Source organism: Nematolebias whitei, chromosome 2, assembly GCF_014905685.2.
Source record: "Nematolebias whitei isolate Nwh7 chromosome 2, NemWhi1, whole genome shotgun sequence".
Classification (NCBI taxonomy): Eukaryota; Metazoa; Chordata; class Actinopteri; order Cyprinodontiformes; family Rivulidae; genus Nematolebias; species Nematolebias whitei.
The window spans coordinates 51,288,928-51,301,323 of NC_056499.1; the positions used below are offsets into that span (position 1 = coordinate 51,288,928).

The 12,396-nt window shown below is 46.2% G+C and overlaps 1 protein-coding gene across 1 annotated transcript in view; it reads left to right on the forward strand.

Annotated features, from left to right (window-relative positions):
* Positions 1 to 12,396, forward strand: part of LOC119427190 (cyclic nucleotide-gated cation channel beta-1) — a 174,665-nt gene that overhangs the window by 9,891 nt on the left and 152,378 nt on the right. The window contains exons 6-7 of the mRNA XM_037694773.1: positions 1,201 to 1,225; positions 1,308 to 1,362. Coding sequence (XP_037550701.1) covers positions 1,201 to 1,225; positions 1,308 to 1,362 — 80 coding nt within the window. The remainder of the gene's footprint in view (positions 1 to 1,200; positions 1,226 to 1,307; positions 1,363 to 12,396) is intronic.

A 12,396-nucleotide genomic window follows, 5' to 3' on the forward strand; every position in this document is an offset into this window, starting at 1 on the left:
CACAGGAAGTCCTTCCTCCCTGTGGTTATCAAACTTTCAACTCCTCCCCCTTTCTTCACATAGGAAAATAAAATTAATCCTGCACACAATAAACACTGTTTCTGTCTGCATCTGATCTGTTTTAGACCTTAATTGTTGGTATTTTTATATTCTCTAATTTTTTTATATATCTTGTGGTTCCTTGTGTATGTACTGAAACTCTGGTACAACAATTTCCTGCGAGACCAATAAAGTTCTATCCTATCCTATCTTTTCTTTTATTATCTTTTCTTTTATTATCTTATCTTAGCATGCAATGTGAGCTAGAGCCAACTGAGCACTTAAAGAGCCATTATTAATGTAAGAGCAAAAACCAGAGAACATAAGCTGCTGTCAGCCACAACTCGTGCTGGACCCAATGTTACCACCTTGATGCTCAGTGGCTCTCCTCCACAGCTTCAAACTGACAGTGTCTACTCTTGAGACAATTTTTTCTCCATACTATGACTGTAGTCAGGTTTCTGTAAGACAAAAAAAAATCAACATGATTAGTTATGAAATCGTTAACTAACACAAAGGAGGTCTTACATTCAAATATAACTTCTTGGTCTGTTGCCTTCATACATCTCCTCCTACATGTCTCTGCGTGAGTGCAGCTACGGAGTGCGCTCTCAGGACATGGTTACCTGCAGTGTTCCCTCAATGAGGACTGAACTAGGCAAAAGGGCCTTCTCCTATTCCGCTCCTGTTTCCTGGAATATCTTACAAAAAGATTTGAAGCTCTCGACCTTGACCTCTCTAAGTGTCTTTAAGAATCTGTTGGACACCTGGCAGGGTCCAATGCTGACATGTTCCTGTTTTTAGTTTTCTACATTTGTCTTGAAATCTAGCTGTTTTTTCTTTTTTTTTGTTTGGTTTTGTTACCTTTCCCTTTTAGCCATCCTATTTGTTAAAAAAACAAACAAAAAAAAAACCCTGCAGTATGACTCTTTATAACTGTTTATTGTTGTTGCTGTTGTCCATTGTTGTCATCTTTCTTTGTTGAAATCAGGTCTCTCTTGTAAATGAGTCCTCGAGGCTCAATGGGATTTACCTGTATAAATAAAGGTTGATTGATTACATTCAAATATTTACATTTAATAGTTTTATTTTCTGTTTTCAGGATTTTTTTCTTCCTTGAGCCAATTTTTGGTTAATTTAAAGTGTTTTCTTTCTGCTTAGGTGCATCAAACAGCAGCTCCACCAGGTGAGAACACACCTGAACCTTCCATTGTAAGGTGTAGGCTGCTATTTGCCCACTCACCTGTTCTCTTAATGTTTACCTGCAGAATTTGAAACTACTGCAAAGGAAGTGGAAGAAACTGAAAAGACATCACCACCCAGGTCAGTGGTTTTTCTTGCAGTACCAAACTACGCAGAGGTTAGAGAAGGTGGGCCTGTGATTAGAAGATAGCCGGTTCAACTCCCGGTACCAACCACGTCAAAATGTGGGTGGGAAAGGTGATGCATCCACACTTGTCTCCACCCTCATTTGTCCCACTCTGGGCACTTGAGCAAGGCCCTTAACCCCCCCCCCCCCCCCCCCAATCTGCTCCTCTTGATGTCTTTGATAGCAGCTCTCTGCTCCACACAAAGGGCTGTGGTAGCTCAGTGGTCTGTGGTTGTGTCAGGAAGAGCATCCAGTGTAAAAACAATTGCCTGTGGCAGACACAAACATATATATTTCATGCCAAAATGTAGGTTCTTGTTGTGAAAGGGACAAATTATAAGAGGATAAGACCAACTGTTGTCATTCACTTTTTTTTCTGATTTTTGATGTTTACTGTTTTTGTTGACCACAAGCCTCACACTTTTGCTATTGCAAAAGTTTCTGGACCATGGTCGGTGTGGCAACAACGGCGTTTGTCCGCCATTACGGAGTTTACTACGGACATTCAGCATGTGGCTGGCAAGAATAACCTGGTGGTTGACTGTCTGCCCAGAGCTAGGGTTGCTTCTGTGCACTTAGGCGTGGATTGCCTCGCCATGGTCGCAGATCAACTGACAGACCTGAGTATTCTGGCCTTTAAGGCAGCCAAATCCAGTTTGCATTTGGAGGTGGTTTCCTTTCATGAGTGTGGTGCAACCCTTCTTTATGATGTCTCGTCGGTGGGTTTTTGATGGTGTTCATTCCCTTTCACACCCGTGGGTGAAAGCATCAGTAAAACTGGAAGGGGCAAAGTTTGTGTGACCAGGGCTCCCTAGAGATGTATGCACATGGGCGGCTTCCTGTTTAGCTTGGCAGCGTGCCAAGGTGCAACGGCACACTAAGGCTCCGCTGGAAAAGTTTCCTATTCTACAAAGGAAGTTTGAGCATGTGCATGTGGATTTAGTGGACACACTTCCACCTTCTAGAGGTCTTACCTATCTCCTGATGATGGTGGACAGAACTACTCACTTCACCACTTGCTTTTCTCGAGATCGGACGCTTCTCCCCTCCCCTCCCCTCCCTCTCTGCTTTGCTTGTTGCTCTGTCTGTGAAACTTTTTCTGAGATTCTCATGCATATCTTCCAAACCATAATTATGGACCTGTTTTGATCAGTTGGTCCCTCAACTCAATTTACAACATTTCTTCGAAGAGAAGACAGGCTTTAGGCAAACCGATTTGCCCTGTTGGCATGCATGCAGCTGGATATCTCATCGACTTGGAAGACTTGGTGATGTGTCTATCTCTGCTGTCACTTGTGGATTTTAAGGACGCATATTTAATTAGATTTACGATAACTGGTTCCTGCTTTTTGGATTCGGCTGGTTGCTAGTTTTATCTACAATCAAGGAAGTCGTCGGCAACAAATTTTGGACCTGATCACGCTGCTTGCCTTGATGATGGCTTGGTTCGTGTCTCAAGTACCCGGACTCAAATGCTTTGGGCTGAATGGATCAGATCTTGGGGACTTTACTCAGTCATGTTCCATCGGTGTGGCCATGTAATTTGGACATTTTGGAACCGAGAGGACCAACACAGACTCAAGGTAGATGTCATTAAGTTCTGCCTGTCCCCAAAACAACTGTGTGTTTATCTGAAATTGGCTCCCTTGGCTGGCCTTGTAGGTCATCTTATCTGAATTTGCCTGGAGAACATGTGATCTGACGCTCACCACCCCCTCCCTGAGGAATTTCCAACTGATAACCAGATGAAACCAGCTGAATAAACTTTGTGTCATAATTTCAGGACTCTTGGATTCTCATAGTCCTTATTCTTGGCCATTCCTCGACATACCTCGAAAATGTTTATGGATCTCACCAGAGGACATTGACTGATTATTACATCTTTATCAGAACTCTTACAATGCCCTCGAACATCTATGATCATGCTCACCACTCTCGTCTCCCCCCTCTGCAGTATGTCTGTCACTATGTGCTTGTTTGTACAAGGTGTATTTTTTAATATCAGAGTTTTTTTCTTGTCAGGCATGAAAAAAAAAGTCTGATAGGAATTTTTTCGCCTCCAAACCCTACGTGTCCAGTTTATCACTTTTATTGTCTGTCCAAATAGGTCTCACTTGTAAATGAGTCTTTGAGGCTCAACATGACTTATCTGTTTAAATAAAGGTTGAATGAACTCGGTGGCCAGAGGTGGTTCCACTGTCATCAACCACTTCGGTTTATGTGGTTCAGGCATTTATCTCCTCCTGGGTGTCCCAATTTGGTGTGCCGTTGGATTTGACTTTTGACAGGGGTCCCCAGTTCACCTCAGTTGTAGACTACAGTGGCAGAGAACCTTGGGGTTAAACTCCACTGCGCTACTGCCTACCACCCGCAGGCCAATGGTCTTTGTGAGAGGTTCCACTGCTCAATGAAGGCTGCATTGCGGGCCTCACTGGTGGATAATGGTTGGAAAGATCACCTACCCTGGGTTTTGTTGGGCCTGCGTTCGGCTCCTAAAGAGGACCTCCAATTCCTTCAGCTGAGTTGGTCCTGGGCCAGCCTTTACCAGGGGAGTTTCTTCCATGTCCGGTTGCTCCCAAGAGGAGTAGAGTAGTCCTCCTAACAGGGGAAAATAGATCTTTTGCCCCATTGGCAGCACATCACTGCCTTCTGCAGGTGTTTGGGCCGAAAGACCTTATGTCTGCCGACTATGTATTTATCCGCAATGACGCCCACCGTTCACCACTTCAGCCTCCTTATGAAGGTCCATTTCGTGTTTTGGAGAGGGGACCAAAGGATTTTTTAGGTGGAGTTGGGGAGTAATCAAGAGAGTGTTTTAGTGGACTGTTTGAAACCAGCTCATGTGTTACCAGGGGACCCGGTTGTGTTGGCTCAGCCACCTAGTCATGGCCGTTTCCTAGTTTCTTTGCCCACTCTTCTGGGTTTTCCCCCTACTGCTGGGTTGTCCCACTCAGGTGGACAGTTTTGTGGCAGTTGGTCCGGAGAGTCTTTTTCCTGTTGTTGTGAAGAGCAGCCGTGGTGGCCGCCTTACTAAACTCCCTATCTGTTACCGTTAGGTATTTCATTTGTTTTTTGTGTTTTACACCTGTGATGTGGTTTCACATATGTATTTTTGTGTTTGTGACATTCTGTGTGTTTGGGGGGGGGTTGTGTGGCAGACACAAACATATATATTTCACACCAGAATGTGCTCATGCTCATATTGTGAAAAGGACAGAATATAAGAGGAGAATACCCAATGGTTGTAATTCATACTTTTTTCTGATTTTTGATGTTGGAAGACGTTGAGAATAAAGTGAGACTCCAAAATGTTTTTGTCTCTTTCTGCTGACTTCCACATGCCAAGTCTTTGTGTGACTTAGTTCAATGTGGCAACTCCTGAAGAAGGAAGCAGCTGAAAAAAGAAGAAAAAATATATATACTGGGGATTTTACTACTTTGTGTATATAATTAAATTAGCAGACTTAAAATTGAAATTTTCTTTTTTTTTTCATTAGATTAGTTCATACAGCATTGTTTATCTTTAAAAACTAAATTTCTCCATTCTTTTTGCAAAAAGTTAATGCAGACAAATCAAAACAGATTTATCTTTGACACAAATTGTGTCATATTCAGGGGCGATTCTAGGATTTGACCTTTTGGGGTGCTTAGCCCCCAGTACTGACATTGGTTCTTGGCTTGAACAATGCATGCCATGGTGTGGTTTTTGAGGAGTGTTAAAGCATGCCTGGTGCAGATAAAAAAATACACACAAATCTGGTGTTCCTAGGCAGTCTCCCAGTCAGGGACTAACCAGGCCCGACCCTGCTTAGCATCTGAGATCGGGCCTGTTCAGGGTGGTATTGCCCTAAACGAGAAGCTCAGTCACAAATAGGACTTTTAAAGAATCATAATAAACAAAGACTAAACTTGTGCATCCAGAAGTTACAACATATATCTACATATAAACACACACAAAACAAAGCACAACTGTAGGGATGGCGCAATCTTGTGGTCCTTCCATGTCTGTGTTTCCTTGTGTGTGTGTCTCATTAATCTTTAATTCCACCTTCCGTTCCCAGCTGTTTGTAATCACGTCCTGTCTTGTCTGTGTATTTAAGCCTGTCTGTGAGTCTTGTCCTTTGTCGCATCATCGTTGGGTCTTCCTTGTCCTGTACTGATGTGTCCCATTGTGTTCCAGTCTTGAGTGTGAGTTGCTGCCACATCAGCCATTTGGGATTATTATTATTAAATATCTATATTTTTGTACCTCCTACATCCAGAGTCCTGTCTGTAACTATTACGTTCGCTCCTTGCCTGATAAATCCTGACAGTATGACGCGACCAAAATCAGAAACCAGCAGACAGAGTTCCTCTGTATCACTTACCTGCTCTCTCAAGCCCACGCAGATGGAGAAAACCGTGATCCGGTGCGGCGGGTTCCAGATCCAACTCGTGCCGGCACAAAGAAGTTACTGCCAGGAGGTGGAAATCCTGCCTTCTCCCCTCCTGGTCCTCAAAGAAAAGAGAAGGTCCTGGCTATGGGAAGACCGCCTGACCCATGAGCACAGTTCTTCTTCATCCTCAGCTCCATTCAGCTATTCAGGGTGGACATCGGGAGAGGATGCAGAGCCGGAGGACGAGCGCTGTTCCACTCCTGTCCCTCAGCCTTCTCGCCGCCGCCGGAGCGGCAGAAACTGAACCCGGAAGTGGTCCATGGCACTCGTCCCGGCACCTTCCACGTTTCTGACTCGGCTTGGCAGAGCTGAGCTTCCAGAAAATAATCCTGGCGCTACAGTGGAGACAGATTCTATTGCCTGACCTCCCAGGGTTAGGACAGAATCTGATGACTCGCCGTCGCTCTGGGCCGCTCTTGCTCGGTCCAGCAAAACTAAGCCAACTGAAACTAGTCCCGATGTCTCTATGGGGGCGGGTCCCGTCGTCTCACCTCAAAGGTTTCCGGTGAGGGCGGATCTTGACCCCTCGTCCCTTAATAGAGCTCCTCACAAGTGTCTTGCTTTCCCGAGTGAGGTAGGCACAGGACACGTGCCACGCCCTCACCGCAGCCTCTCCTCCAACGGGTCTCAAAACTAATCCTATAGCTCAGGTATTACCCACAGCCGTTTCCTAGGACAGTTTTAGTTTTAAGGCTGTGTTGAGATGATTCACCCAGACTGTTAACTACCTCCGTTCCTTGCACCATACCCAAAGTTTCACCTCGTGTCTCGCCCGACCTAGCAGCAGGAGTGGGGACGTCTAGCAGACGAGGGAGCGCAAGTTAACGGTAGCTCATCTCCTGATTTATCGTTACAATTGTTAATCGATCTGGCGTTATTTAGAGCCTAGGCACAAGACTCATGGATGTTGTTTTATAATCAAAAGCTAATAAAACCGTTTAAAACCTCCCATGTTTCTGCTGTTTCATTGAACCAAGTTTTCCACTTCCAAGAACAAAAGGGGTGTTTGAAATAAGAATCCAGAATTTTACGTTTTGCTTTGCTTTAATCAATAACTTTTGCAGGGAAACAGCGGTATAGCACAATAATGATTACACTCGATTACAAAGAGATTACATGATGAATAATTTTCACTTCTTAGTTCCTTTTTTAGTTGTTGACCTTTCCTGGGCAAGGTAGATCTCAGTCCCTGTGGATAGGCGTGAGACAGGCTCTTGGACTCCTCTCTGCTCGGCCTCAGACGTCCTTTAGTCCGGCCGGCCATGCCCGGTCTCCCTCAGGAACACAAGTACTCACACAGTTTACCTACTCTCTCTACCTGACCCAACACATTATTTTTTCACCACAAAGAAGACCCTTCTACAACTCTGAGCAAACAGATTTTTAATATAATTGATTTTTCTGCTTGTCAATTCATACACCACTGCTATAATTTGGGATAAGGTTTCATTAAGGACTAATTTTGAGGAACGTCCCCTTACCATGTTTTCTGAATTTAGTAAGAGGCAAATTTCCCCATCTCTCTCTTGGATGTGGGCCGTTCCTGGTCCTTGATCTGGTTGAATTTGAAGAAAAAGGATTTAGAGATAATCCGGGCTGATGGGTTGATGAATAGTTCCAAATAGAAGCCTATTCCAATGGATTTCACCCTAGTTTTTCTCCAGCAGAGACCGTCCAAAATTGCCCTATTAATCCACATGTCATCTAGAGGTCCTCCGGGTCTTGTCCTGAGCTCCCTCGCTCGTGAAGTGGATCCCCAAAACAGCAGAGTTTTCACTGAAACTTTTGTTTATATAGCCTGAGATTTTGACTGACATCTCCAGACCAGTCACCCCTTCAGGCTAATCCATCCCTTTTGGGTTGGACCTTGGTCCGACTTTACAGGCTTCTTATGAGGTTTTGCCAGTCATTCCTCATGCATATTAATCTCTGGGTGTACTTTGTTTAATAATGCTCAGTCATTCTGTGTTGTCCTATTCTGATTTGCTCAGAGCTGTGTTCTGGGGCTTTCCCATTGTGTAATACCTCTGTTGTAACTTATTTTCTAGAACATTCATGAAGCTATAGGTTCTTCTCTTTGAACAAGCTTAAAAACAAATTACATTCTAAAATCATAATGTTTACATTTTAAAATCACAAAGTTTATAATATCACTTGATTACTTACTCGTTTATTGATTTATTATAAACACATCTTTCTCATTCATCTGAAACAGGTAATTTTTATTAAAAAGACCTCTTCTGCTCTGCTGTTCTCTCCCTGCGTGTGTGTGCCTCTCAAGCAGGCCTGTGTGTCTGTGTGTAGCTGTGTGAGTGTGTGACATATACATTCGTGCTTATGGGGTGTGTGAGTGTACGTGTTGCTCTACACATGGTTTTGATTATTCAAGGCTTTGAGGCCTACAAGCAGACCATGTAACAAACAGAATAACACAGGATGGATAACAGGATGGACATGTCTTGACATGCCCGTTCTGTAGGGGCAGGCTGAACTCTGCACATGGCTTCCTTGACACAAGACTAGCCTTAAGACTTCTCAGCTCCAACCCCATGACTTATCTCAAATAAACCATACTCTACAAATATCCTGATGTGTACTCAATAATCCAGGTAGAAAAATCCAAAAAAGTTCAATCTGGTCCTCTGGACATTCAAAAAAAAAAAAAACAAAGCAAAAAAAATATAGAAACAGCTCAGAACACCACATACAGAACACCATGTACTTTGTGGATAAGGTGAGGGATGTCATCATGGAGATTGATGAAACAATGGTCCCTTTTGATGTCACGTCACTCTTTACGTGCATTCCTGTTGATGATACAGTAGAGGTGGTCAGTTTAAGATTAAAATCAGACACCACTCTGAGCAGCAGGACCACGCTTTCCACAGAACAACTGTGTGAACTCTTGAAACTGTGACTGCAGTCAACCTACTTCACATATGGGGAGCAATATTATAGGCAGAAACATGGGTGTGCTATGGGGTCTCCAGTTTCTCCTATTGTTGCCAACCTGTACATGGAGGAGGTAGAAAAGAGAGCCTTGATGTCCTTTTCAGGGACACCACCAAGTCATTGGTTCAGGTATGTTGATGACACCTGGGTTAAAATTAAATCTCAGGAAGTCCAACATTTTACTGACCACATCAACTCTGTGGATAAATACATCAAGTTCACACGAGAAGATGCAAAAAATGGCAAGTTGGCTTTCTTGGACTGTGAGGTCTCAGTCTTTGATAGAGGACATTTGCAAACCGAGGTGTACCGCAAACCCACCCACACAGACCAGTATTTGCAGTTTGACTCCCATCACCCTTTGGAGCACAAGTTAGGAGTCATCAGGACTCTGTATCACAGAGCAGACAGCATCCCCACTAACTCAGGAGCCAGGCAGAAGGAGAAATCCTACACAAAACAGGCTCTAGAGCAATGTGGATATCCTAACTGGGCCTTCCTGAAAGCAGAGAAGAAACCCAAACAGGACTCCAGTCAGCCATCAGGTGAAAAAGAGGAACCCAGACCCAGACCAGTGGTCATTCCGTATGTTGAGGGAGTATCAGAGAAACTGAGACGTTTATTTTCTAAACATAACGTCCCAGTGGCTTTTAAACCCCAAAATACATTACGGCAAAGACTGGTTCATCCCAAAGATCCAGTCCCCCGGCACAAACAGAGCAATGTTGTGTATGCTGTTCAGTGTCAGGAGGGCTGTGATCAGTCTTACATCGGGGAAACTAAACAGCCACTGGCCAAAAGGATGGCCCAGCCCAGAAGATCAACATCATCAGGCCAGGATTCTGCGGTCTATACTCATCTCCAGGCCAGCGGTCACTCTTTCAAGGATGAAGATGTTCACATCCTGGACAGAGAGGAACGATGGTTTGAGAGAGGAGTAAAGGAGGCCATCTTTGTGAAAAGAAATCATCCATCATTAAACAGGGGTGGAGGCCTCCAGGTTCAACTGTCCCCCTCTTACAATCCTGTGATTGCTAGTATCACTCAGCCCTCTGTGAGCAGTAAGCAGCCATCAGTGTGCTAATGATCCTTTGTTAGGCTGATGGTCCTTCTTGAGCATGTGATCAGCTGGTTTTGGTTGTCAGCAGCAAACTGGTTGTTCCACTCTGAGAAGGTGCTATTTAAGAGACTGAGCTGAAAATAGCACCTCAGACTGAGGAAGTCTCTTGGATGAGAGACAAAACGTTTCTATATTTTTTTGCTTTGTTTTGTTTTTTGTTTTTTTTGAATGTCCAGAGGACCAGATTGAACTTTTTTGGACATACTCTACAAAGCCACATTTTTTTTCTGCTAAAAATAACCCGGACTGTTTAGACACTGTGCTTTCCCTTGCTGAAAAGTTTCTGTTATCCCAACCCGGTCTAATCCAGCATCCTGAATATCAGCAGCTTCTTACTGGAATAAGAACTTTGAAAACAGAACCTGACTCTGCCCCAGTACCAGTCCCTTTTCCAGGCTTAGATCCAGACCCTCCAGTCCCTGACTCTGCCCAAGAGCCAGACTCCCCTGCTGCTGAGCCAGACGCCCCTGCTTCAGAGAAAATCCCTGCCCCCCCAGCTGCAGAACAAGTCCCTGGCTCCCTGGCTGCAGAGTGGGAGGCCCTGAGCCCAAGGAGGAGCTCTGGTCCGATCCTGGCCCTGGACCACACTGTCGCCACCACGGCAGAGGTCGATGGAAGAAAGGTTCCAGGGACTTGGCTCCAGCACCTGACTCAGCCCCTGCTTCAGCGCCTGACTCGGCCCTTGTCCCAGTGCCTGATTCAGCACCATCACACAAAGATCTGGCCGCAGAAGACCCTGCTGAGGTCCTTGCTCCTGGTCCGTCCGCTGAGGTCATCGCTCCTGGTCCGTCCGCCGGGTCTATGTCTTGTCCCAACTCCACGACCTGTCCCAGTCCTATGGCTCACCCAGGCCACCTGTCTTGCCTCTCCCGGCCTGCTGAGATCTTCACTGCTGCCGAGGCCTTCACTGCCACCGAGGTCTTCACTGCTGCAGAGGTCTTCACTGCCTCTGAAGACTCATCTGCCAAAGACTCAGCCGCCAAAGTCTCAGCCATCGAAGTCTCAGCCGCCAAAGTCTCAGCCGCCAAAGTCTCAGCCGCCGCTTCAGAGGTCTCTACAGAGGTCTCAATGCCTACAGAGGGTCCCAGGTCTGCCAGCGCCTCTTCGTCTACAGCGGGTCCAAGGTATGCCAATGCCTCTACATCTACAGAGGGTCCCAGGTCTGCTGATACCTCTACGTCTACAGACGGTCCCACGTCAGCCAATGCATCTATGTGTACAGAGGGTCCCAGGACCACCAACGCCTCTATGTTCGCAGAGGGTCCCACGTCTCCTCCAGCTGCGCCAGCTGCACCTCCAGTGGGTCCTACGCTAGTGGCGTCTTCAAGGGATCCTACACTAGCGGAGCCATCAGAAGATCCAAGTTCCATGTTAGCTTCTAGTCCTGTTGCAGAAGATCCAAGCTCCACATCAGCTTCTGGTCCTGCTGCAGAAGATCCCAGCTCCACGTCAGCTTCTGGTTCTGCTGCAGAAGATCCCAGCTCCATGTCAGCTTCTGGTCCTGCCACAGAAGATCCAAGCTCCACATCAGCTTCTGGTCCTGCCACAGAAGATCCAAGTTCCACGACCTTATGTCCTACGACAGCTCCTCACCCTGCAGCAGAATATCCCATCTTCAAAGATCCTGCCGCAGAAGATCTAAGCCTTCATGTCTCCTTGTCCGAGGGGGTCCTGGCGGACACCCCTCACGTCACCCATCTCAATGGGGTCCTGGAGGATGCCTCTCATGTCTCCTGCCATCTTGAGGTCATCACACCTATACCTGGGACCTCTAGGTCACTTGCGGTCCCAATAAAAGCTGCAATTACCCTGGCCTCATCAGTCTCCACTGCTCTTCTTGCCTCGGTGACAGCTGTGGGGCCCACACCAGAACCTATGGTCCCTTCTGTCCTCTTTCCCCACACCAGGCAGTCATGGACTTGCAAGGTGTCCATCTCTATTGGCAGTCCACTAAGTCTGGTGCCTTGTGCTGGACAACCTCCCAGCCACCCGCCTAACATGTTCCAGAGCAATGGACAGCCTCCCGGCTGCACTTCTGACCAGCTCCTGAGCATTGGATGGCCTCCTGGCCGCCCGCCGGACCTGCCCCAGCTTGTTGGACGGTCTCCCAGCCGCCCGCCAGTTCTTTCCCAGTGTTTTGGATGGCCTCCAGGCCACCCCCCTGAACTCGCTCCTAGTACTGGACAGTCTCCTGGCCGCCCGCCGTGTTTGCCCCAATGTTTTGGATGGCCTCCCAGTCGCCCGCCGAATTTGCCCCAGCATTTTGGACAGCCTCCTGGCCGCCCACCGGAGCAATGACCGCCCAGACTTTTTTTTTTTTACATTCCCTTGTTTGTGTCTAGTTAGTTCCCTGCTTTTGGGTTTTGTCAGTTTGTTTTCGTCATGTTTTGTCTTGGGCTCTCATCAGGTGAATTGGGAACAGTCATTCCCAGGAAATCTGTCACAATTTTTGCTAACAATAAACCTTGGATCTCCAAATC